This window comes from Cryptotermes secundus, unplaced genomic scaffold, assembly GCF_002891405.2.
Source record: "Cryptotermes secundus unplaced genomic scaffold, Csec_1.0 scaffold31, whole genome shotgun sequence".
Taxonomy (NCBI): Eukaryota; Metazoa; Arthropoda; class Insecta; order Blattodea; family Kalotermitidae; genus Cryptotermes; species Cryptotermes secundus.
The window spans coordinates 2,540,199-2,565,383 of NW_019743147.1; the positions used below are offsets into that span (position 1 = coordinate 2,540,199).

General features: G+C 43.0%; 2 protein-coding genes across 2 annotated transcripts in view; one reads left to right on the top strand and one right to left on the bottom strand.

Annotated features, from left to right (window-relative positions):
* LOC111873710 (runt-related transcription factor 3) overlaps window positions 1-25,185 on the top strand; it is a 641,992-nt gene that overhangs the window by 270,884 nt on the left and 345,923 nt on the right. The window lies entirely within an intron of this gene.
* LOC111873716 (segmentation protein Runt) overlaps window positions 12,641-25,185 on the bottom strand; it is a 78,138-nt gene continuing 65,593 nt past the window's right edge. The window contains exons 3-4 of the mRNA XM_023868650.2: window positions 18,265-18,441; window positions 12,641-13,836 (exon numbers count right to left, since the gene is read on the bottom strand). Of these exons, the coding sequence (XP_023724418.1) occupies window positions 13,256-13,836; window positions 18,265-18,441 (758 nt within the window). The 3' untranslated portion in view covers window positions 12,641-13,255. The remainder of the gene's footprint in view (window positions 13,837-18,264; window positions 18,442-25,185) is intronic.

The following is a 25,185-nucleotide window of genomic DNA, read 5'->3' on the forward strand; positions in this document are numbered from 1 at the left end:
CTTGTGAGAAAATAAAAGTTTTCAACTCGCATGTAACGCAATTTATTGACAATACCACGTTGATTGACGTCTGTCAAGGTTTGCAGTTATTTAACATGAAATTTGTGGGCGACGAGGAACTAGAAACATGCAAAAATTAAAACCCTGAGATCGAAGTAAAATTTAACTCAATTAAATAAACAAAACTTAAAATTGTTCCGTGTTTTTTCTTTTTTTTGACCGTCTCTGTAGAGTGGCGGTCAGAGTTCCTGCCTACAGATCCAGAGGTCCCGGTTTCGATTCCCGGCGCTACCAGATTTTCTGAGAAGTAGTGGGTCTGGAACGGGGTCCTCTCAGCCTCGTGAGGATAATTGAGGAGCTGTTTCGAGGAAATAGCGGGTCCGGTCTAGAAACCTGAGATTAACGGCCATGGGGATTCGTTCTGCTGACTACGTGACACCCTCCATCCTCAAAAGTTTGCACTAACTTCGCCGACAAGCGGCGGTCGCTCGGTCGGTATACTTTGCTTGCGGGCTACAGGCCACGGAATCTGTTTCTTTTGTTCCTATATTTGAAGTTAGCCCAGTCATTTGCATTTGTTGCCCCGTTAAATTCATAATCGTCAAATTTGGGTCCACTACGTTCATTCAGGCTCCTGAATCAGTTACCTTCATGTCCTAATTACGTCATGTTCTAAAACTTCCAGGTCCTCTTAAGTGGCATTGCCACTTTATAAAAGGAAATTATCAAACGACTGAATTGCTTCTATCATTAATTATTAAATACTCACGTGATGTTGCATTAGGGTTTGAGGCTTTTATGGCCCCAGTATACGAGGGATAGTCAGTAAATAGGCCACAAATGAATATAAAACGTAAAACATGTGATTTTTGAATTTGGAGAAAAAAATATTTATTTCTCGACATATCCTTCACCAACACTGATACACCCGTCCGATCGCTTTACCAGGGAGTCGAAGTCGGTCACGTAGAAGTCTTTTGACTGTTGTCTCAGCCCCTTCCTCGACCCAGTTGTGAAACGCTTTAAGCGACAAATACTTCCAACCGTAAACTTTTCCTTACGAATATTCCTTGCATTTAGTTCACTTGCTCACAAAAAGAAACCGCTGCTCTTCGATAGCGTGCTCCTAAAGCACGGTAGCCATTTTGACTACTAAAATCAGCCTCTGAACATTCGTATACAGATCTGCTACCTAGACTCTCATGAAACTGGACTGTGCTGCTACCTAGTGATACAGGTGGAAAACTTATTGACGTCCATTACAGTTGTTTTACTTCCATCTGTGGCATATTTACTGAATGTCCCTCATATAATTAAATCTTCTTGGGCCATCACCTTGTCAATATGGAGTTGATATCCGTCGTTTCGTATAATGGAGGTAGAAACAGTATCTCGAACACCACAGCTGCACATTGACACTGCTGATCGTCAGAGAATATTTCATGGTATATAACGTTCTTATTAATGTTTGAGCAAGGAGTCTGAAGAATGAGAAGTAACTAACTGAGGCCCCACCATAGTTCAAGCGGTTAGTCGCTGGCTTCCCGGGTTCGATCCCGGGTATGGTCAAGTGGGATTTGTGGTGGACAAAGTGGCGCTGGGGCAGTTTTTCTCCGAGTACTTCGGTTTCCCCTGCCAATCTTCATTCCACCAATGCTCCACAATCACCCTCACGTATCATCTGGGGCTGGTACAATAGGCCAGAAGTGGCAGCACTACAAGGGACTTAGTCCCACTCCACTAGAAATAAAAAAAAAACTAACAACTGAGGGAATAACACAAAATCCCAGCATTAACGAGAAGGTTGGAGTAGTTGGTGCACTTAATTAGAATTAATCGGACAAGGATCTATAGTAAGGTTTCTAGAAAGTAAAGCAGAAGATAGTATACGTGGCGAAACACATGCTTGGTGTCTGTAAGAAAGGAAGAATGATTTACGAGAGTCAAAATAAAGGACAAATAAAAAAGAAGGATAGGCATGTGCCATGTAGGAGATAAAATTTAGTAGAGGAACGCAGAGGAAAGTATTAAATAAGTAAATTTCGTGTTAGCTAGGGGTTGCGTAACACAAGCTGCGAACCCCGTTGTGCGACTCTGCTATAACCTCCTGTGTTCTGAAGTATGCATGGGCTCCGGTCGGTCGCATGCTTTTCTTTATACATACCATCCGTACAGAGCAGTAAAGAGTTTTGTGATTGGCTTATTCATTTCGTATGATTCCTTCTGCCACGACACGGCCTCCTGGTCGAAGGGGATAAATTCTGGGGTCGAGAGTTTGTATGAAATACATCACCATCCCCATGGGGAATGTCGGGTCATGTTCTTGTCACATACATCAGGTAACCTGTATTAACTTACCTGGTTTCATGCTTACCGGCGGAACTTAGGACATAGGCTTTCCTGTGTTACGCCACGTTATGACGTAATGTGTTTTACGACCTGTAACGGGGATTAAAAATGAGACCCAATTATGCAGGTCACCTAGCAGTTTCAGAATATCGAAATTATGGGGCTCCGATTGGTGGATATCTGGCTGATGGGAGGAGCAAAGTGTTGCACATAGAATTACGATGGGGAAACCTCTTTGGAAAACAACCCATTGAATGTGCAAGAAGTAAAAGGTAGGACAGTATGAAGCTCGATCTTGAGGATATAAATTGTGTGAATGATAGGTGTATGGAGTTAAATCAAAACCATGTCCAGTGGTATCCATTACTCTTTTCACAATGCCTCCCATTCTATCATATCCCAAGACAAAATAATCCCATCAGTAGCCTCAATTTCGACAGCCTTAAAATCCGTTTTAATATTATCCCATATATATTACCCTAAATAGTATCGTGACGTGAGATTTTCAGACTAAATTATTAATTGCATTTCTCGTCTCAACATGCGTGCCTCATGTCCCATCCAATTTATTCACGTTGGCTTCGTTATCACAATAAGACTTTATGCAAAGTAAGCACTTGGAATCTTCTGACGTGCTACTTTGTCCATTCTCCTGCCAGGCATAGTGTGCTCAGGGCTCTCAGTCAACGTGTATGTAAAGGTAAAGATAAAGCCATCCCTGTAAGAGGCCATGGAGGTCCATAGAGTTGTGAGACGTCGAGGCTCCCACATTTTCTCTAGACAATCGACTCACAGATGGCTGTGAAGTCAGCCTTACGCTCCGGCCGCCCTTCACCCCTCGGAATTTTCCTGATTCTCATTTTTGTTAGAGGCTGAGTTGACCTCAGGGCCATAGTGCGGCTGGAAATGTTAGGTCAATTGAAAATCCCAATAACCTCATTGGGAATCGAACCCGCGAACTTCCGGCTTGTAGCATAGTGCCTCAACCAACTACGTCACCACGTGCCCCCCTCTCAATCTATGTACAACGTAACAAATGCAAAGTTACTTAAGCACCGCGTCATGAAAACATGGGATTTTGGAAGTATAGCTCCACCATTCTTAACTTCGGCACTAGATGGAGTTGAGTGGTCAGCTTCACCAGTGTCAATTTTACAAGAGGCTGTCTGGGTCCCGGAGCCTGTCTGGACGTTATGGTGAAGTAAAATTTCTTGCCACTACCTGGAATCGAAACCCGACTCCTCGGTAATTCAGCCCATAGCTTAGTCTCTATACTGACTGAGTTATTCCGGCTCCTCTATACACCACGGTGTTATTTTTATTATTTACAAGTTTTATTACTACTCTCCCCGGCAGCATGACTGAACGATTGCATTAACGCCATCTCCATTAGATGCGTTTGACGGCTGCTATTTGTAAGCAATACACGGTGGATATATTGCAACCCAAGCACAGCTAATTAATGTCCAGCTCCGTGACAGTAGATAAAGCGGCCAGTTAGTGCCCGATATTCTCTCGTTGTGTCACGTTTCTCGCATCTAAACGGCAGTAACTGTAATATATTCTCACTGACGTACCCACTAACGAATAAAACAGTACAGGCTTATGTGTTGGAACATCCTGTGCTTCGGCAGAGCCCACCGATGTTTCGACTGGTTAGTGTATATTGATATCGTTAACGGATTTGATCAACGCGTTGCCAGACAGCAGCTCTGTAAAAAAAGTCCAACACGCAACAATAGATGAAGCTGTGTTTTCTTTAGATCCGACCGACGCGCCAATAGACTGGTTGGATAGCGATCACGTGATGTGTTTACTGTTAGTCCATGTCCGTTCCGCGCCTATATAAATGAGAGTAACAGAATTCGCTCATGGCAGTTAGGAGCCAGTCGTAAGCTGGAGGAGTGAGTCTAGAAGATTTTTTTAGTTCCGAGGTTCCAGAGTGATTGAAGACGAAATAGAAAGAGGACTTTATAGTGATTTGAAGTGCTAATTTCTGTGTTGATATCCGTTGCTAGGAGACGACTAATGGGAACTGAGAATCCTAGTGCGTGTGAAGTGGACTGGAAAGTGTGTAAATCGTGATAGCGCAATAATTAAGTGTAATTACTTGTGGTATCAGGAGTAAATAAACACGTTCGTCCAATCAAGAACCCGCGTTATTATTCACTAATACACGTGACAGTATTATATGTTTAGTAGAAGTTGTCCCTATGTTAAGCACTATTCCACGAGGGCGTAAGGGGAACTGGCTGTATAGAGCGATTTATTTTGACCTCGACACTAGCTGGAGTGGTCGGCTTCGCGTCCTGGCCGCTTTATTCCCCGAGAAAGAGCCCCCAGTACCCATTGGATAGGAGGCCGGGCGGGCCCCAGAACCGGTCTGGGCGACGTGGAGAAGATATAAATCTTGCCCCTACCAGAACTTGAACTCCGGCCCCTCTGCCGTCCAGCCCGTCTCCAGTCGCAATACTGACCGTGATGTCCTGTTTAATATCCTACTATAGATATGGCCGCCTTTTAAGAAATTAAAAGAATGTTTGATATCAGATTATGACCGTTCTCAACAGAATGCGCAGTCCACTAGCAGAGTTAAGGATTCTAGAGTGCGTTTGAGTTAGCTACAGGGCGTCACCTTTCTTCTCTCATACTTATATTTTTTTTTTTAATTTCTGCCAGGCTTTATGCTAGTCTCTAATATCCGTCTACAATTCTTCAGTCGACCTCTTCTTTAGAAAGACACGGTATAGGGAACAAATTAAAGCCATCCTTGTGCTATCTACAATCTCGCTTAAAGCAGAGATCTCATGTAACCAACCATGCGTAAGGTCCAAGCGAGGTAATTCAGTAGTCCTATTTGATAGTCGCAGACTGCGAATTGGTGCTAAGGTAATGCAGTCTCGTTAGAATGAAGGTTCGTCCAGTGGCGTGGAAGTGCAGAGTCCAGGCTTGTTCACCACTCCAAGGGAGCGTCACATTTCATCGTATTTCACGCCACGTTGAGTCCTTTGTCTCGCGCAGTCGCAATGAAGCTGCGTTACCCACTACCTTTTTTATATAGGTATACATATACATATTTTTTTTTTTTGTAAAAGAGGGACAGAGAAACGGCTCGCTCTCTCGCCCCTTTGCTCTAAATGAAGGGGCATGTGCAGCCGTAAGCTGCGGGGGGCAAATACAGAGTATGTGTACGAGTACAGTGGATGGATGAAGCCGCTGCAAGTTATACACAAGCGAATGGTCGTTTCTTTCCTTGCTATGGTTACTCTCCTGTCCATTGCTACGTACTATAACTTGATTTCTTATTCTGAAAGGTATTTAGAGCCGGGTTCAATCCTAGGATAGTCTGTGTGAGATTTTAGATTCCAGTAGGGTGAAGACTGCTGTTGTGATTTCTCTATTGTACTCAGACTAGTGCCAAGGTCAAGAAAATGTGGAACTATACGTCCAATCCCCCATACGCCTTCATGCCATAGTGCTTAATTAGTTAAGCGCAAGAGATGTTTCTCTTCTTCACGTCGTCCAGACCGGCTCCTGGGCCCACTCAACCTCCTATCCAATGAGTACCGGGAGCTCTTTCCCGGGGGTAAAGCGACCGGGCCGTGAAGCTGACCACTCACCTCCAACTAATACTGAGGTCAAGAAAATGTGGATCTATACATTCACTGCCCCATACGCCTCCATGGCGTAGTACTTAATTAGTTAAGCACGTGAATTACTTTCCCTTACCATAGGCGCAAGATATGTTTTTCTACTTCACAGCATCCAGACCGCATCTGGGGTCCATCCATTGGTTACCGGAGGCTTAACCGGGGTAAAGCTGCCGGGCCATGAAGCTGACCTCTCACCTACAGCTAGTGCCGAGGTCAAGAATCGTGAACCTATATCTGCATTCCACCATATGTCATCGTGGCGGGGTGCTTAATTAACCATACGGACAAATTTTCTCTTTAATTTCCTTCTGGTTTTAACGAGGGTGCATGAGGCAGCGTAGTTGGTTGACACAAATGAGTACCCGGAATCTTTCTGGGTGTATAGGGTGGCCGGAGTGTAAGGCTGACATCACCGCCATCTGTGAGCTGATTATCGAGAAAATGTGGGAGCCTCGACGTCTCACAATCCTACGGGCCTCCACGGCTTGTTACAGGGACATCTTTACCTTTTTTAACTTTACGGTTTTAACCATTCTGACATGAGCTCATAATGTATAGCGTCAAATGGTCAGATTACTAATGAATAAAAAATTAAGGATGTGGAAGGAAGCGACCGCTGTTAATTTTGAGGTCATGACCCGGCATTTGCGCACTGGCCTGAGTAAAACGACGAATAACCTCAGGATAGTCGAAGTCTCGAACGACACTCGAAGCGGCTATCTCCAGAATGTAAGTCATCATTACCGATTTTTCTCTGTTGACAGCGGCATGGTAGGTGATTACGAAAGTTTCGGAGGAAAACACTGCTTCCGTTAGGTTTTCCGAAGAGTTGGTTACCACATACCAGACTGCACGGTGTCATAACTTACAAGACAACAATATGCAATTCCATCTCACCCAGACCACCAATTCACTGTCTTTATCCTGAAGAGATCGTTCACCGACGCTGCGTCTACGGCAGAAGCTGTTCAGCCTCGAATGATATGAGAGGGTGTTTCTACGTATTTGTGGTTTTTGTTTGTCTCTCGAGGCAAATACGGGGAATGTATCTCGAATAGGCCACAACCGCTTTCTTCCAAATCGTCCCATTATTCCAATGTGTATTGTCTCGATTGATACATCATTATTAAATAACCAATTAATACAAATATATACTGTCACACGATGGGACTGCCTCTGTGGTCTAGTGGTCAAAGTTCCTGGCTACAGATCCAGAGGTCCATGGTTCGATTCCCAGGCGCTACCACAGTTTCTGAGAAGTTGTGACCCTGGAACGGGGTGCACTCAGCCTCGTGAGGATAATTGAGGAGCTACTTGAATGGAAAAGTAACGGCTCCGGTCTAGAAAACCGAAATTAACTGCCGTGGGAATTCGTTGCGCTGACCACACGACACCCTCTATCCGTTAAAGTTGGCACTAGCTTCGTCGACAAGCTGCGGTCGCTCGGTCTGTATAGTTAACTTGCAGACTAAAGTCATGGAGTTACATGATGGAGTGACTGTAGACGAATTTAATGAATACGATTACTTCTTCATTTTCAGAGTTACAAATTAGGGTTGATGAATAAATATTAATTAAAAAAGCCATTAACATTTGTAAATTTGTTTTTAATACTTTTATATATTATCCATACAATAAGTGATTGTTGATCTTATAATTACATTAGAATTTTATTCATACCAAGTTTAGGAGTTCGGACTATATACAATATACAAGCTAATTTATCATAATTATCACCACTGACTATAGTACAGACTTGCACTGGAGATATCACCGGAGCTAATATACAAAATTTACAGCATAACCTACAATACCATTAGGTAAGAATAAGTTTTAAAATCGTCCATGTTAAAAATTCATTGGCAGGAGAGAAATACAGGAGTGGAGGACTAATCTTACACGGTTCAGTCTCCCACACGGGAAGCGTTGACATTGGCATAGATGTAAGTCGAAACAGTTTACTTACTGGATAACAGATGGAGTAACCTGTACAACGATTCTCTTCATATGCGCGCATATGGGAATTGTCTAGGCCATTTATATATATATATACATTTATTTTTTAGAAATAAAAATATATGTGTCTAGTGCTGAGTGATTTAGTTAGGCTATTTTGAAATTCTATAATTAATTTTGTGTAATAGATTTTTGAGTAGGTCGTACTCAACAAATTGTCTTTTTTTATTTTTTACCAAAGATAGAGTAAATTCCTGTGAACCATTGGTATATGCATAATTTTATGGCATCATGTTGAGGAAGGCAGTAGCGGAGCGTGATTTTTTAAAAGCTTTTTGAACCTCTGTGAGTACGGAAACAAGTGAAATGCCTTGACATTCCTCACGTGGTTAACGTGACAGCTCGGAAGATCATGCGCTTTGTCCTCCCCGAGGCCTCTGTTATGTCGTATCCCTTCCAATTCCTCCTGCGCTCACAAACGGCTAGCGGAAGCCTCAAGGAACTGGCTAACAACATCTGTGATTGGCTCGCTAGGGATGGCAGACAATGCCATTTTCCCGGCAGTTTATGAAGTATCACTTAGCTACAATTTTATTTCATTTTTTCAATATGTTAACCGGACTAACGCGACTGCTCAGCCACTGAATATAAAATTGCATGAGAATTAGATGAGCCGCAATAGCTCAGTCGGTACAGCGATGGGCCACGGGCTAGACAAGCGAGGAGTCGGAGATCGAGGCCCGGTAAGGGCAAGAATTTTCGTTTCTCCACGTCGTCTAGACCGGTTCTGGGGCCCACCCAGCCTTACTATCCAGTGAATATCACCGGCTCTTTCCGAGGTTAAAGCTGACCGCTCATCTCAAAATAATGACGAAGTTAAGAAAATGTGGATTTATATATCCACTACTCCATACGCCTTCATAGCGTAATGCTTAATTAGATAAGCATAAGAACAACTTCATATTGTTAACTTTTCTGTTTCGTACAACTGGATATTCTGTCCTACCGTCCTCTCGAGCTCTCATTTGAAGGATCGGAATTCTTACGCAGGGGCTCGCGATTTCAGTGCAATATTTACTTATATGAAGAAACCGAAAGGCCTAGAATAGCATTAAAATCGTCCATAAGTGAAATTGACGTGTGGATGTGCGACTTAGACTAAGTGCTAACTTGTTGATTACAATGATGAATCTTATGTCTGCGAAATGAACCTCCGATTCGGGTATATTTTTCTACGGGGACAGACACTTCCAGAAAACGAGAAGCAGGAACATATTTATGTGGCCTATACACATAATTAATCCATAATAGAGAGGTACTACCCGTTGGTTTAAATGCAAAGAATTTGTCAGGAAGGAAACCTGAATAAGATACATCTCATCCGGACGCTGTGAAAGCCTGTTACATAAAGAATGATGTCTTCTGTGACGTTGCGCCGTGTAGATCTTGTGCGAACCGACGTTTCAGAGGAACAGAAGACGGCTTTCTTTATGTAACAGCTGCGAAAACCTCAAATCTTATAATGCCTGTTACATTGTTACAGATCCCATAAAATTTTTCACACTAATTTGGACAAATTTTGTAAATTTATATGGACACTTGAGTCCAGTATCAAGATAAAAATATTGTGTTAATATTTTTATGGGTTTCCCCCCAAATTAATCTTTCCATATATATTTCTCTCCTTACCAAGATTTTCCAACATTTGCTAACACAATAACACAGCAGTTTGAACACACCATGCAGTGTCACATGCTCATTGTTAGTGTTGAGACACGTTTCACATCGGTGTTGATTGTCTGAACAAGAGGGGAATCGCAGATTCTGTGCACCACAAGAAGTTGGAACAAGTGGAGTCGTGCGGAACTGAACACATCACGTGAAATGTTATCAGATATGACGAACGTAGTAATAAGAGTTTGATCAAGGACATGATTTCTGTAGTGTTGTTCACCAGAATGATGTCTTTCTTTTCATTTACTGTTCTACCAAGCTTTCTTATATCACTTTTTCCCTGTATGAGATAATAAGTCACTTTCGTTCAGGCCTCATTATCTTCTTCACCCTATTATCTATAGTAAAACTTGGCAGAAGCATTCCAGGTATTACACTGAAATAGGTAATAGTCACTGTTAGCCTTCATTTGAACTGAATATTCAGTTTTGTTTCAGATTTGTTTATATACACTTTAAATTTTTTTTTTATTATAACACTTGATTCTAATTATAGTAGTCACTAGACATATCACTCCTTCTACCGAATCGCATATAAATAAATTCAAATGTTTTCTGCTTCCTGAATGGGTTAATTAAGTACAGACTTTTCATCTAACGAATATTTATTTAAAAGTTATTTTCTTATTAGTGCTTTTCTTAAGTGCCATAAAAATATTTCCGTATTAATGCAGTTATTACTTGTTCGGGCTCTGTATCACATCCAAATGTTGAGTTCTTTATTACAGATAGGCATAATTTTGTATAATTTCGAACTGGGCATTATATGGCCCCTTCAGAAGCAACACTGGATTCACTATTTGTACAGCCGTCTATACCGGGTCCATCTGCTCTGCCAACCAGTGCACGTCACGTAAGGTGTAGGCTAGCTTATAACTAACTATATGGAGCTGAGTCCTTCTTATGAAGCTGCCAATTGCATAGCTATTCAAGAAATTTCCAATATTTTATGACACCCAAAAATTCATTAACGTGTTCGCAAGAGCCCTCCACTATTTCCTATCCTGAGCCAGATCAATCCAGTCCATACCACCCTATCCTTTCTCTCTGAGAACCTTCGTGTTTGCGTTCGAATTTTCCACTGGAGTGTAAACATCAGAAACATTTTTGAAACAGAGTCCAATATTAATGACGTAATGGTCTATGTCACTGATAGACAATGACGCACATTCGTTCCTGCAGCAGATGGAGTATATTAACAACATTAGCGATCCTAAGACATTAACAAATGAGGCATAAATCATTTTAAGATTCAAAATAAATTGAGCAGTCAATGATTGACAAGTATGATCGATTAATCGGTGTTATTATCATCAGAATATGGCATTTAAAGGAGATACACAATTTTATGTTTTAATCCTTTGGCTTATGACGCCGATTAGTCTGTTAGGTATGTACCAATATTTCGGAAGAATATATTGCTTCCGTCATCAGTTCAGGCAGTGTATTCCTCTGAAAAGTTTATACCCGCCTGCCAGACTGCACGGCATTATAATCCAAGACTAAGCGTATGAATCTACTGGTTTAACATCCAGTCTTATATTCATAGGTCAACAGAGATGTATAATATTTATGCTCCAAAACAATTCCCGTATTCTCATTAGTGTTTGAGAGGACGATATATCTTAAGTTCACTTTTATGTTTTCTGCGCGGTACGACACCCACGTGACGACATGTACCAGATGGAATAAAGGAGCCAGAGTCTGAAGGATCCCAGATTCGTCAGATAGTGAAATATGGTCATGAGTCTCATGGGACTCAGAACCAAAAATCACTCTGCTGTTGAGGGCCAGCAGAAACTTAGCAATCAGTCAGTTACAATAGAGAAGACAACGACAAAACATGAATGGCTCGCAAGGAAATATTTCAGGTCTCATTCTGTAAGTTTATTTTGAAGCTTAAGTCGGGTGTCATTTATGACTGTTCGTGAATTCAGGAGGACTTTGATCTTCGAGCTGCTTATTCATTTCCATGTTAAATTAAATTTATCTTTATAAAAACTCAGTGGCCTGTAGTCCGCAAGCGAACTATACCGACCGAGCGACCGACGTTTGTCGGTGAAATTAGTGCCAACGTTTGCGGATAGAGGGTGTCGCGTGGTCAGCGCAACGGGTCCCCACGGCCGTTAATCTAGGTTTTCTAGACCGGAGCCACTATTTTCTTGAAATAGCTCCTCAATTATCCTCACGAGGCTGAGTGGACCCCGTTCCAGACCCCGGTAATCGAACCCCGGACCTCTGGATCTGTAGCCAGGAACTCTGACCACTAGATCACAGAGGCGGTAAATTTATCTTTATATACTTTACATATTCATAATTTCTTTTGAAATATCACAGTTAACTTCATCCATATTAAGAAAGAATTAATTGTTCAGATATTAAGTAACCCGAGCTTCTCATCGGAATCTCGTCAGTAGCTTCGGAAGGTGCATCTTGAGTGTATCATTTCCTTATTACGTCATGCACCAGTTCGCGCTGATGTACCGCCCCGAGCACATCAGCCCATATGCTATACTGCGTGCGTGGCAAAATAAGATAGTACTTTAATTAACATTTTTAGTTCCACGAATGAGATATCTCGTTGAGAAACAGTAGTCACTTTTCCTCTGGGCAACTTCAGTATTTCATAACCAGGGTCCGGATTTTGATGACTGAAAATATTTAAAAAATGACCTATAAAATGACCGAAAAAATCCAGAAAAATGACCTAAAGGAGAAAAGAAAGAACACTTCGCTCCCATGTTATTCACATTTCAGAAAACATATGAAGAAAAATTCCCTAAAATGGACAAAAATGACAAGAAATACCCTTAAAAGTCCAAAAATCTACCAAAAAATTACCCCAAAAAGTGAACAAATGACCTTAAACCTAAAAATGTAAAAAAAATACCTATAAAATTTACGTAAATTTCTGTAACCAGCAGCTCATATCCGAGATTTATATATTTAAGAGCACTGCGTAGGATATAAAGAAAAAAAAGATGACATGTCATCAAAATCCGGGCCCTGTTCATAACAGAAGTGAAAATGAACTATGTTGTAATTTCTTGACAATTAAAGTCAACAATTTATTATACTTTGCCACTGCAAATTATATGTTTTCATGGAAACGGAGGAAAAGAAATGTAAATTACATGGAGCACAGTTGTTCTTGAAGAGCTGAGAGTATCTTAGCTAGTCAAGGAAGCTTAAGTTTCATTACCGTTTTCATAGTTGTTCATTACTGGTCTCTATCTCAAGCCAGCTTAATCCAACCCATGCATTCACATCTTATTTCTTTAAGATTAATTTATTAGTATCCTCCCATCTATACGCGCATCTCCCAAACATTCTCTTCTCTTTATGTTCTCTGATCGACTTTTTGAGTTCCTCATTTCATTCCTCTCTCACCCTGCTCTATGCTATCATGACGACATTTGGTTAAAGACCGAAATCCTGTCTTCCCTGAAGATGGAGGCAGCACCTTCCTCAGAAACATTTGTATCCATTTACCAAAGTACGCGGCGTCACATATAAATTGCGGTCACCACAGAAGGCATGCGTTAGACGGAGAGTGACTGCTCGCTAGTACGGTCTCCAGACAGCCTTGTGGCTCTGTATCGGCGTGGGCGTCGCGGAGGTGTTAGAACACGACGTCGTCAGAAGAGTAGCCGGCCGCGGTTCCGGGCTTCTCCGCCTCTCGGGCCCTCCTCCTTGGGGCCGCACTTGCTGGAAGGCCGATCTCACCACATCCACCGTGTCTTCTCCAGTATCACTGGCGTCATCACTGCTCATCCTCGCGTTTTGGGTGGGACTCGGCGATTTTCTGGGAGGAGGTGACAATTTAGGGGTTGGTGGGGTAGGAATGGCGAGGCTGAGTGTGGCTGGGGCAAATTCCGTGGATACCGAAGTGGCCAAAGCGAACGCTGGCCCATGTTTGGCCCCGGGCTGCGACAGAAGTTTGTCGTTAGGTATGAGAGGGTCTGAGGAAGAGACTGGATGGTGGGGTGGTGCGGGTGGGTACCCTAGAAGCGGTGGGAGGAAGCCTGGAGGAGGTGCTGGGGGTGGTACCGTGGGAAATGCAGCCCCGGCAACTAGCCCGACTCCAGTTGCTGGGTTATGCGGGTGTTGCTGGAGACTGTAGAATTCGGGCGTCGAACTGGAACCTGCAGACAGAGAAACAGAAATAAAAATCCACTGCGAGACATGCTATCATCCCTTGCTATATATCTGTTTCCCTTCAGTATTTCTCAGAAAAAGTTAATTGGACACAAGAGTTGTCATCACGGCGCCCTGTCGCAGTTGGTATTCGTCGTTTAAAGTTCCCCACAGCGCCCTGTGTGCGTTGACAACATCACACTGCACACTCGATAGGCAACAGACATACAAAAAAGGGCAACGTATGTAGCACAGAAGGAGGAACTAAATTGACTTCATTTAGAAACACTGTAAACACGAAAACACGGATCGCAGTAGCGCGGAGGGCACAAAAGTTTCTCCTTATATCAAATCACCTGATGATGATTGACTAGGCCGAAACGTGTAGTGCAGTGGTAAATTTGAAAAAGTGGGGGGAAAAAGGATGTAATTTTAAATCTTGATATTGTTCCATGGTGGAAATACATTTTAGATACTTCGTGGTTCTGACGATGGTGGATACTGGGTTTTCGGACTTTGTCCAGCGTCCGGATTCTAAATAACTAAGAAAAAAAAACACAACGTTTCGGAAACTGGATCTGTTTCCGTCCTCAGGTAAGGACACGTTTATCATTTCGACCATGAGTTATGTATATCTCGCGCATGCACTAGGCTAATAAGACGGAAAGACATGGGGGCACGGCAGATAGGATTTCTCAAGGAAACTGCTGGGTGCTGAATCTACATTAAGAAACCATATCCGCAACGAAACAACTAAAGAACAACATGGCGTATCTAACACCCACTCCATCTGCAATGGGAACAAAGGTGCGTCATCGTCAGTAAGTGACGTAGACCATTACGTCATCATTCGGAATTTGGTGAATTCCATTTTCAGCCTACATCTTGTATTCTCTTAAGGTTTTTTTATGTATACAAAAGGTAAAGCTATCCCTGTAACAAACCGTGGAGGCCCATAGGTTTGTGAGACGTCGAGGCTCCCCACATTTTGCAGACAATCGGCCCACAGATGGCGGTGAGGTTGTCAGCCTTACGCCCCGGCCATCCTTTACCCCCCAGGAAGATTTCTGGTACCCATTTCTGTTAGAGGCTAAGTCGACCTTAGGGCTATAGTGCGGCTGGAAGGATTAGGCCAACTGAAAAATCCAATCGTCTCATCTGGAATTGAACCCGTGACCTTCCGACTTGTAGCACAGTGCCTCAATCACCTACGCTACCGCGTGCTCCTACGGTTTTTATGTAGAATACAAAAACTGAATGATAGAAAATGTTTCCCGAATTCACCCTGTTCTGTATTTCACTAATCAATATAAGTTTGTCCCGATAAGTCCCATTCTCAGATATCTAAATGTCGTCACATTTTAAAGGGACTTGCCATGCTGGCCAGATAGCACAGCCGCGATACAAGTTTCGTTGACTGTATGGTCCTGGATGGTCTCCTTACGGGGGTTGTGACGTGATATGCGAACACGAGTAGCGGGCACAGTACAGGTTTTAGGCAGTCTTATGGGAATTAGCTGCACTGACTGAACGCCCTCTCGTATGAAATTCATCCCCTACTGCCAGCCATCCCTTAATCCGATTTGAGCGAGCTTGCACTATATTCTCCACAAGGGGAAATAGGAGTAAGGGGGTTGGGAGGTGGTTTGGAGCCTTTGAATTGAAACACTCCACCTCTACACACCCTCTTCCAAATCCTCGCCCTGTCTATGTATATCTCCCCATCTAGCATCTTTAGCCCACAGGGGATGTATGTCTGTGCTGTGCTGCCGGCAGAAATCAGGGCCCACATGAGTCACGGCCAGTGGCCATTTTGCGTGGTTTTAATGCAAGTCCGTGATAGTTTGGTTCCATGTCTAATGGCTCAGTGTAGCCAGTTCCGGGACCTTACACCGCGAATTGCAGTCGTGAAACAAAACACAGAAGCAGATTAAATACAGAACAGCGGACTACAACTTTGGTGGGTATTTCAAATTTAATTCAGCTGGTTAAGAATCTCTCCACTTTTATGGAATTCGAGAACTGCACAGAATATATTAGTCGGAAAATGTGAAGGATAGAGGCAACTTACAACACATAGGCGTAAATGGGAGGATAATATTAACCCCTTAAATCACAGTGTTTAATGTATGTACTACCATCTTTAACATACTATTACGAAAACTTTACATTCTGCCCACAGAGTGTATTTGTGTCTTCATATAGTTCTCAGAATAAACAGCGACCGGTTAACCGGTTGGGCTTGGTAGCGGTGACGTAATGTGTTTCCTGTGAGGTACGAACTGAATCTGTATATAGTATTTAGAAGAAACCCATCCTGTCGGTTTCAACAATAACAAAGCTACAGTAACCTTATTCCTGGATATTGAACGAGCATTCGACAAGGTCTGGAACACCGGGATGATTGCTAAACTCATTTCGGCCAAAATTCCACCTCACTTCATTCATATAATACATAACTACCTCCAGAATCGATGCTTTTTTGTAATGCACAAAAACTATTATTCAAACCTACGCCCCATTCAGGCCGGAGTGCCTCAGGGCAGCTTACTTGGACCCACACTCTTCAATATTTATATTAATGACATTCCTTCAATTGAAAATGACTCCAACATAGCCATATCGGTCTATGCTGATGACACGAATATTAGTGTTCGGTCAGGCAGCATAGATATAGCAGTCAGAAAGTTAAACTCTGCCATACGCCTCTTAGAACCATGGTTCCGGAAGTGGAGAATACATATTAATGCAAAAAAGNTCAGGGAAGAGGTTACATAAGGACAACAGCCACAATGGTTCAGCTGCAAAAAAATTCTGATCGTGAGTCTCAAGGGGCTTGGCGCCAAGACGAACTGATTGGAAGTAAACCGCCAGTCGTAAAATAACTCTGACTTTGAGAGTAATCGTAAAGAGGTATTATGAATATAATTCAACCTGAATTGAAACATGAGAAGAGGCATATTAGATGCGAAAGTAACAATAAATTCATTGTAAAAAATTGTATAAACATAAGCCCTGAAGAGAGAAAGGGAAGATGATGTTCAAAGACGAGTTTCCCCAATACTAGTAATTAAATTTTTTGTTATAGGCCGGAAGGAAGATGGGATATAAGTAGACCTAACAAAAGATGAAGATCACTTTCTTCTGCCATTCCAAAATCCAAACCGACATTCGTGCTGCTACTCGCGGGGCGCACACATTTCCAGACTATTGTGATATCAACACACTAAGAATGAGCACCGTTTACATAATATTCTGTGGATAGGCGGAGCATTTTTTTACGCGTGAGGGTGTGTTCAGCTACAGCCTCTGTGGTCTCGTGGTCAGAGTTCCTGGGTTCGATTCCCGGCACTACTTGATTTTCTGAGAAGAAGTGGGTCTGAAACGGGGTCCACACAGCATCGTGAGGATAACTGGGCAGCTATTTAAAGGAAATAGCAGCTCCGTTCTAGAAAATCTAAATTAACCGCCGTGGGGATTCGTTGCGCTGACCACGCGACACCCTCTATCCGCTAAAGTTGGCACTAACTTCGCTGACAAGCGGCGGTCGCTATAGTTCGCTTGCGGACTACATGTCACGGAGTTTGTTTTTTGTTTGAAGTATGCTCAGCGTACACAAGAGTGACCTCTGCCCACGGAATGATTTTTATGCTATCCGGGAACGTGGATATGTCTGCTTCAGCTTCAGCATTTGGGATTGATTCGGCGTGGGCCCCCTATCTGCTGCCTGAAGATGCGTCTCTAGCTGTGAGACAGGTTGAGGTTTCAATAGTGCGGAACGCCCGTAGCCAATATTTTAAAAACCTTACGGCTAACATATCTCGACCTTAATTGGTCGTTTTTTACAAGAAACCAGTATGAGACTAAACTATTGCGTAATTTATAGGACGTATTTTAATATACCTGAGTAATTTTGTGTGACAACTAATTGCAAATCTTTAAATATTTACAATTAACAATATGCCAAAATAAAGAATCTTTTATGCTGTCTTGTCAGCGTAATGCCGAAGGTTGGTTTATGTAAGATAGGCTCGTAATTGTCTTTAAATATACTCGTAAAAACGAGGTAAAGTGTTTCCTGTGCTTAATGGTGGAGTGGATGTATAGATCCACCATTCTTGATCTCAGCATTGGATGAAGGCGAGTTATCAGCTTCTCACTTCGGCCGCTTTAATTCCAGGGAAAGAGCCCGTGGTACCTATTGGATAGGAGGCTGGGTGTGCCCCAGAGTCGGTCTGGACATCGTGGAGTAGAGAAAAATCCCTTGCCCTCTCGGGGAATCGAACCATACCTTCCAGCCCGTCAAAACCCTCCTTGAAAATACGTATTAATAGTGCCCTATGGCATTCATGTAGTGATGTACACGTATGTGTGGTGCTGCAGTGACTAAGGATGTGCTGTTGCATCGGCAGTCTAATTACAAGGAGGCTACTTACTTTTGATGATTGAGGAGCCGCACGTACTGGGAAGTTTACAGAGTTCCGTAGTTGTGGGCCGTCGGAAGTACTCGGGCCACGGATAGCCCATATACGCCGCTGTGTCCAACCACTGGGCCGCTGGGAAGAGAGCGAATGGCACGAGACCGGGGTGCTGACCCGGTAAGTAGTGGAAATCTGAAACATCAGGAATCATCGTGAAAGTATGGGTGAGGACATATCCGAAGAAAACAGCAATCTAATCTCAAGATTGTACTGTCCGACATTTTGATCAGGGTATATCAGCCGGATAACTAACAGCTGCTGAAGCCTTCACTTTCCCTGATACTTCACTGGGCCGCAGCAGTCCTGTTCGTTCGTTTACGTCGATCTGTTTCTTTCCTCTGGTAGATAATCCTAAATATTCATAAAGATTATTACCTTCTGGGACACAACGCCCTGTATTCTGTTGAAAATTAACCGAAGTTTCGGAGTAAGATACCGCCTCCATCTTCAAGATCGAAGTAAGGAACCAGCGCGAAAGCAAGTGGCAAGCAGAGCCCTACTACTGCTTTCACGCTGGTTTCTTACTTCGACCTTGAAGATGGAGGCGGTATCTTACTCCGAAACTTCGGTTAATTTTCAACAGATTACAGGGCGTTGTGTCCCAGAAGATAGCGCTCTTGATAACAGTAACCTTGAACTGTGGCAATCGCGTAGATGATCAAGGTATTCTTTATTTGTTACTCAACTTGAAAGTTCAATGTCATGCGCACAAGAGATCGCCACTGTGCCGTATCCTGATAGTTGAAAAGGCAAAGCTATCCCCGTAACAGGTCGTGGAAGCTCATAGGGTTGTGAGACGTCGAGGCTCCCACAAATTATAGACAATCGGCTCACAGATGGCGGTAAATTCTTCAGCTTTACGCACCGGCCGTCCTTTACCTCCGGAAGATTCCTGGTACTCATTTCTGTAAGAAGCTGAGTTGACCCCAGGGGCATAGTGCAGCCGAAAGGATTAGGTCAATTGAAAAATTTAATGTTGCAATCCGCTAATTATTTATTCAAAGTCGATTTTAATATTATCTCACCATCTACGCTCACTTCCTACTAAAATGCTGTGTCCGCATCAGGACCTCTCTGTAGCGCTGAGTGTCTTACCTACGATCGTCATAAGATTAAACATTTGATCGGATGGACAGACACGCCTTGTCCAGTTTATATTTTATGTAGACCTGGTTCGTCCCAAGGTAAAATTGTCCCTATGCTTAATTAATTAAGCATTACGCCATGGAGACGTATGGGGGAGTGGATGTCTAAAAAAACATGTATTTTCGACTTGGGCACTAGTTAGAGGCAAGTGGTCAGCTTCACGCCCCGGCCTCTTTACCTCCTGGGAAGAGCCACTGGTATCCACTGGATAGGAGGGTGAGTGGGCCCTAGAACCTGTCTGGACGACGTGTAAAGGAGAAAGATTTTGCTCTTACTGGGACTCGAAACTTCGACCATTCGGCCTTCCAACCCTTAGCCGGTCGCTATACCGGTAATGCTCTCCGGTTCCAAGAGTTCGGTAAGATAGGTGACCCATAACAGTGAAAATTGGGTCATGAGAATAAAGGGAAATTGATTGCTCGCGATTTTTTGCCCATTATTTGAGAGGCAGATATTGGGTAAATCAGGTCTGGAATGCGTGACGGGCTGAGGTGATTTAATGCTAGTTCAAAATGGCTGACTTTTATGTTGTTTGCCGTGTGAAATGTACGAAATGCGCTGCGAAGTACACTGGGCTCTATCCTTTGTGCTCTTCGCCGCTCACACTTGTCTCTCCTACACATGCATCTCAGTGTAAACACAAGCTACATTTAATATTGTCGGCTCTTTGGACGGAGCCAGTAAACCGACGTGGGTTACGACATCAATTCGACACATGCTTGTCTACGGCATGAAAGAAGCTCCGCAAATTATTACCATAAACAATACCAATATGCTGTAGTACCAGGGTTCATCCCTCCCCCCCCTTGGCACTACAGCCCCAGTGGGCCTAGGCCTACCTCCATGAACTTCTCCGTTCACTTCGGTTTTTCTAAATCTTACACATTCGGTAGGACCCCTTGGGCGGGTGATCAGCTCGTCGCAAGGCCTCTACCTGTACACAAACACAGAAAAACGCACACACACAAACTAAACATCCATGCCCTGAGTGGGATTCGAACCCACGATCCCGGTTTCCAAGCAAGCGAAGACAGTGCATGCCTTAGACCGCTCGGCTACCGTGAGCGGCGGGTTCATCCCTTCAGTGCTCCCATTCCTAATCATTTCTCTCTCGCTCTCTCTCCTCTCGCTCCCACTGTGGAGCATACGGCTGATTTCTCAGTTTCATGATCGTTTTACAAACGGTAGGACACCTTGCACGGGTGATAAGCTCGTCGCAAGGTCTCTACCTAAACACAGGACAACACAAACAAAATAAACTCATACACACACCATATATACATGCCGTGTGTGGAATTCGAACCCACGATCGGTGGAATACGAATTGGCAGGGTAAACTGAAGTACTCGGAGAAAACATGCCTCAGGTCCACTATGTCCACCAAAAATCCCACATGACCTGACCCGGGCTCTAACCTTGGCCGCGGTGGGAAGCCGGCGACTGACCGCCGGAGCTATGGCAGTCCAATCCGAATGGTTACTATATGTACCACCTGTCTGTATTTTGTCCATGGTTTGGGTATTTGGTGTGATTCTAGACCAGTTACCTAAATAGCATTAAACTGTTGACCTATGTGGCCATATTTTGTTTCCTGTGAGGTACGAACTGAACTTATATACATATTATTCGGAAGAAATTCCATCTCCAAAGGGTTAATGGAAGTTACGATTTCATTAGTTATCGCTGAGTGTGCAAATAATTTGAAGGTTAAAGTTTTTCTGGAATGAGGCACCGTGTAGTTTGATAGATAGGTACTAGTATTTTGGAGGAAACTTCTGCTTCATCTTAATTTACCCCATAGACAGAGGCCACAGGGTCCTTCGAAGCACTGGCTCCAATCACCCGACAACACGGCGCCACATCCCATAAGATTGGCCTCATGATCCCCAAATCTGACAAGCCAATCTTTGCTTTAATTGGTTGTTAGTTTTATGCGATTTCCTTGAAGTATAGGCTTTTAGAACTGAGGTTTATTTCCATATTTGATGGCCATATTTTGTATTTGAATATGAATATGTAAGCTTGTATGAACATTTTATAAGCGTGTGATGAAAGCTGTGTAATTGAACAATGTCGAGTTACCATAGCAACGAATTGTCGAGCGTCAGTACATTTCATAGTTATAGGTAACGAAGAGACTGTCTTTTGTTTCTGTGTATCGTACTTACCCTGTGAGTATAGATAATATTTTAATGAGGATATGTAATGTGCAGAGCACGTGTTAGCGTAGTTGGTTGAGGCACTATGCTACAAGCCTGAAGGTCGCGGGTTCGAATCCTGTCCTGGCCATTAGATTTTTCAATTAACCTAATTCTTCCACCCATACTATGGCCCTGGGGTCNGTGGAGCATACGGCTGATTTCTCAGTTTCATGATCGTTTTACAAACGGTAGGACACCTTGCACGGGTGATAAGCTCGTCGCAAGGTCTCTACCTAAACACAGGACAACACAAACAAAATAAACTCATACACACACCATATATACATGCCGTGTGTGGAATTCGAACCCACGATCGGTGGAATACGAATTGGCAGGGTAAACTGAAGTACTCGGAGAAAACATGCCTCAGGTCCACTATGTCCACCAAAAATCCCACATGACCTGACCCGGGCTCTAACCTTGGCCGCGGTGGGAAGCCGGCGACTGACCGCCGGAGCTATGGCAGTCCAATCCGAATGGTTACTATATGTACCACCTGTCTGTATTTTGTCCATGGTTTGGGTATTTGGTGTGATTCTAGACCAGTTACCTAAATAGCATTAAACTGTTGACCTATGTGGCCATATTTTGTTTCCTGTGAGGTACGAACTGAACTTATATACATATTATTCGGAAGAAATTCCATCTCCAAAGGGTTAATGGAAGTTACGATTTCATTAGTTATCGCTGAGTGTGCAAATAATTTGAAGGTTAAAGTTTTTCTGGAATGAGGCACCGTGTAGTTTGATAGATAGGTACTAGTATTTTGGAGGAAACTTCTGCTTCATCTTAATTTACCCCATAGACAGAGGCCACAGGGTCCTTCGAAGCACTGGCTCCAATCACCCGACAACACGGCGCCACATCCCATAAGATTGGCCTCATGATCCCCAAATCTGACAAGCCAATCTTTGCTTTAATTGGTTGTTAGTTTTATGCGATTTCCTTGAAGTATAGGCTTTTAGAACTGAGGTTTATTTCCATATTTGATGGCCATATTTTGTATTTGAATATGAATATGTAAGCTTGTATGAACATTTTATAAGCGTGTGATGAAAGCTGTGTAATTGAACAATGTCGAGTTACCATAGCAACGAATTGTCGAGCGTCAGTACATTTCATAGTTATAGGTAACGAAGAGACTGTCTTTTGTTTCTGTGTATCGTACTTACCCTGTGAGTATAGATAATATTTTAATGAGGATATGTAATGTGCAGAGCACGTGTTAGCGTAGTTGGTTGAGGCACTATGCTACAAGCCTGAAGGTCGCGGGTTCGAATCCTGTCCTGGCCATTAGATTTTTCAATTAACCTAATTCTTCCACCCATACTATGGCCCTGGGGTCGACTCAGCCCCTAACAGAAATGAGTACCAGAAATCTTCCTGGGCGGTAAAGAGCGGCCGGCGTGTAAGGCTGACAACCTTACCGCCATCTATGAGCCGATTGTCTAGAAAATTTTGGAGCTTCGACCTTATGGGCCTCCACGGCCTGTTGCAGGGATAATTTTACCTTTATATAATGTGAAGTTAATATTTATCATCGGATGCGTCTTAGTTTATGAAAGGTTTCTTTTATTTCACAACCATTCACGCGGAAGTTTTCCACATCGACCAGTTTAGCAAAACATGGTGGATTTTAATGCGAACAGAACAGACAATTGGGCCTAAATTTCGAGCTTATGACTGTGAACGAAATTTAATCAATATTTTGTCCTTCTACGCGGATTTGTTACTGAAGGTACTGGCCTGATGGATCAATAATCAAAATGTGGAACAGACTGAAACAAAAAAGTGCTGTCTTCTGGGATATGACGCCGTGTAGGCAGTTACAAGATTCCCAATTAAGCAACGCAAGGAAGAAGTATGCTTGCTTGGTTTATTCTTCAAACCTGAACACGGAGGCAGTAAGTTTTTATTTTCCGAAACGTCAGCAAATTCCTACCAAATTACACTGTGTTACAGCTCAGAAGGTGCCATATTACTCTTCATAACCACCGGCGTGAGAGGCCTATGTAGGGTTTGAGGTTCTCCCACCGGTGATTATGAAGAGTTCTGTATTCTGGGATATATTGCTGTGTAGTCCATTGAAAGTCAACCGACGTTTCGGAGGAACATACCGCCTGCAGCTTCAGGGCCGGATACAGGGAGAAATGTACAAGCGCAAAAGCAGGTGGCAAGCCGAGACGTCGGTTGGCTTTTAAGGAACTACGAGGCGTTCTATCGCAGAAAACAGTCCTTTTCAAATTAGCTCTGTTTCGTGGATTACAATCATGATTTCTTTTGGAAAGAATCAGTGAGGGCACAGAACATGAATGAATTGCGCTTAGTTACGTCGACTGCCAGCCTGTCTGTTACATCATCGTGATAAAGTTCTGAGCAGGAATTTATTTCACACAGAAGTTGTAATGAATGTAACGGCTGGTATTCTCTGTGGAATTTGTTACAAATTACAGTACGGTCTCTCTCAGCGTAGCCTATACTTTGACCCACATTTGCAAGTGGAATTTGTAGCCAGAACTTTATACTGAAACCTGAAAAATTTTAATTTCTGTGTAACTAGAAATGAGGTCCATAATGAAACTAGCAGAAGAATAAACTTGGGAAGTGCTTCTTATAACGCGTTTCAGTTTAACAATTTATTTGTTAGTCTCTAAGTTAGGCTATAAATGCTTCAAAACAAGGTGATCAGGAAAATATTTGTCTCTAAGAGACATGTAGCCGGTCACGGTAGCCGAGCGGTCTGAGGCATGTACTGTCTTCGCTTGCTTGGAAACCGGGATCGTGGGTTCGAATCCCACTCACGGCATGGATGTTTAGTTTGTGTGTGTGCGTTTTTCTGTGTTTGTCTACAGGTAGAGGCCTTGCGACGAGCTGATCACCCGCCCAAGGAGTCCTACTGAATGTGTAAGATCTAGAAAAACCGAAGTGAACGGAGAAGTTCATGGAGGTAGGCCTAGGCCCACTGGGGCTGTAGTGCCAAGGAAAAAAAATATAAGTGGAGCGGGGATAGCTCCGGGCTGAACGACCCGAAGGTCGAGGTAGAGTCCCGGTAGGGTCAAGGATTTTCTCTTCTTCACGTCGTCTGGACTGCTTCTGGGGCCCACCCAACCTCCTATCCAATGGGTACCGGGGGTTCTTCAGACGCGGGTAAAGCAGCCGGGTAGTGAAGCTGACCACTCACCTGCAACTAATGTTGGGGTCAGGAATACGTGCATCTATTCATCCATTGCCCAATACGCCTTCATGGCGTAATGTTTAATTAGTTAAGCAAAGGGACTACTTTTAATCTTTTTCACTCGTACTTATTTTATCCTCATGGTAGCCGCCCATTGTTTTAAACGATATTTGTTTGAGTTCTCTTGTTTTGGATTTATTTGCGCAACATTCCTTTTGCACCGTGTAAATAGTAGTAGTAGTAGTAGTAGTAGTAGTAGTAGTAGTAATAATAATAATAATAATAATAATAATAATAACAACAAAAACAACAATTCTCTTTTATTCTTTTGTTTTTTTTTTTATAACATTCATA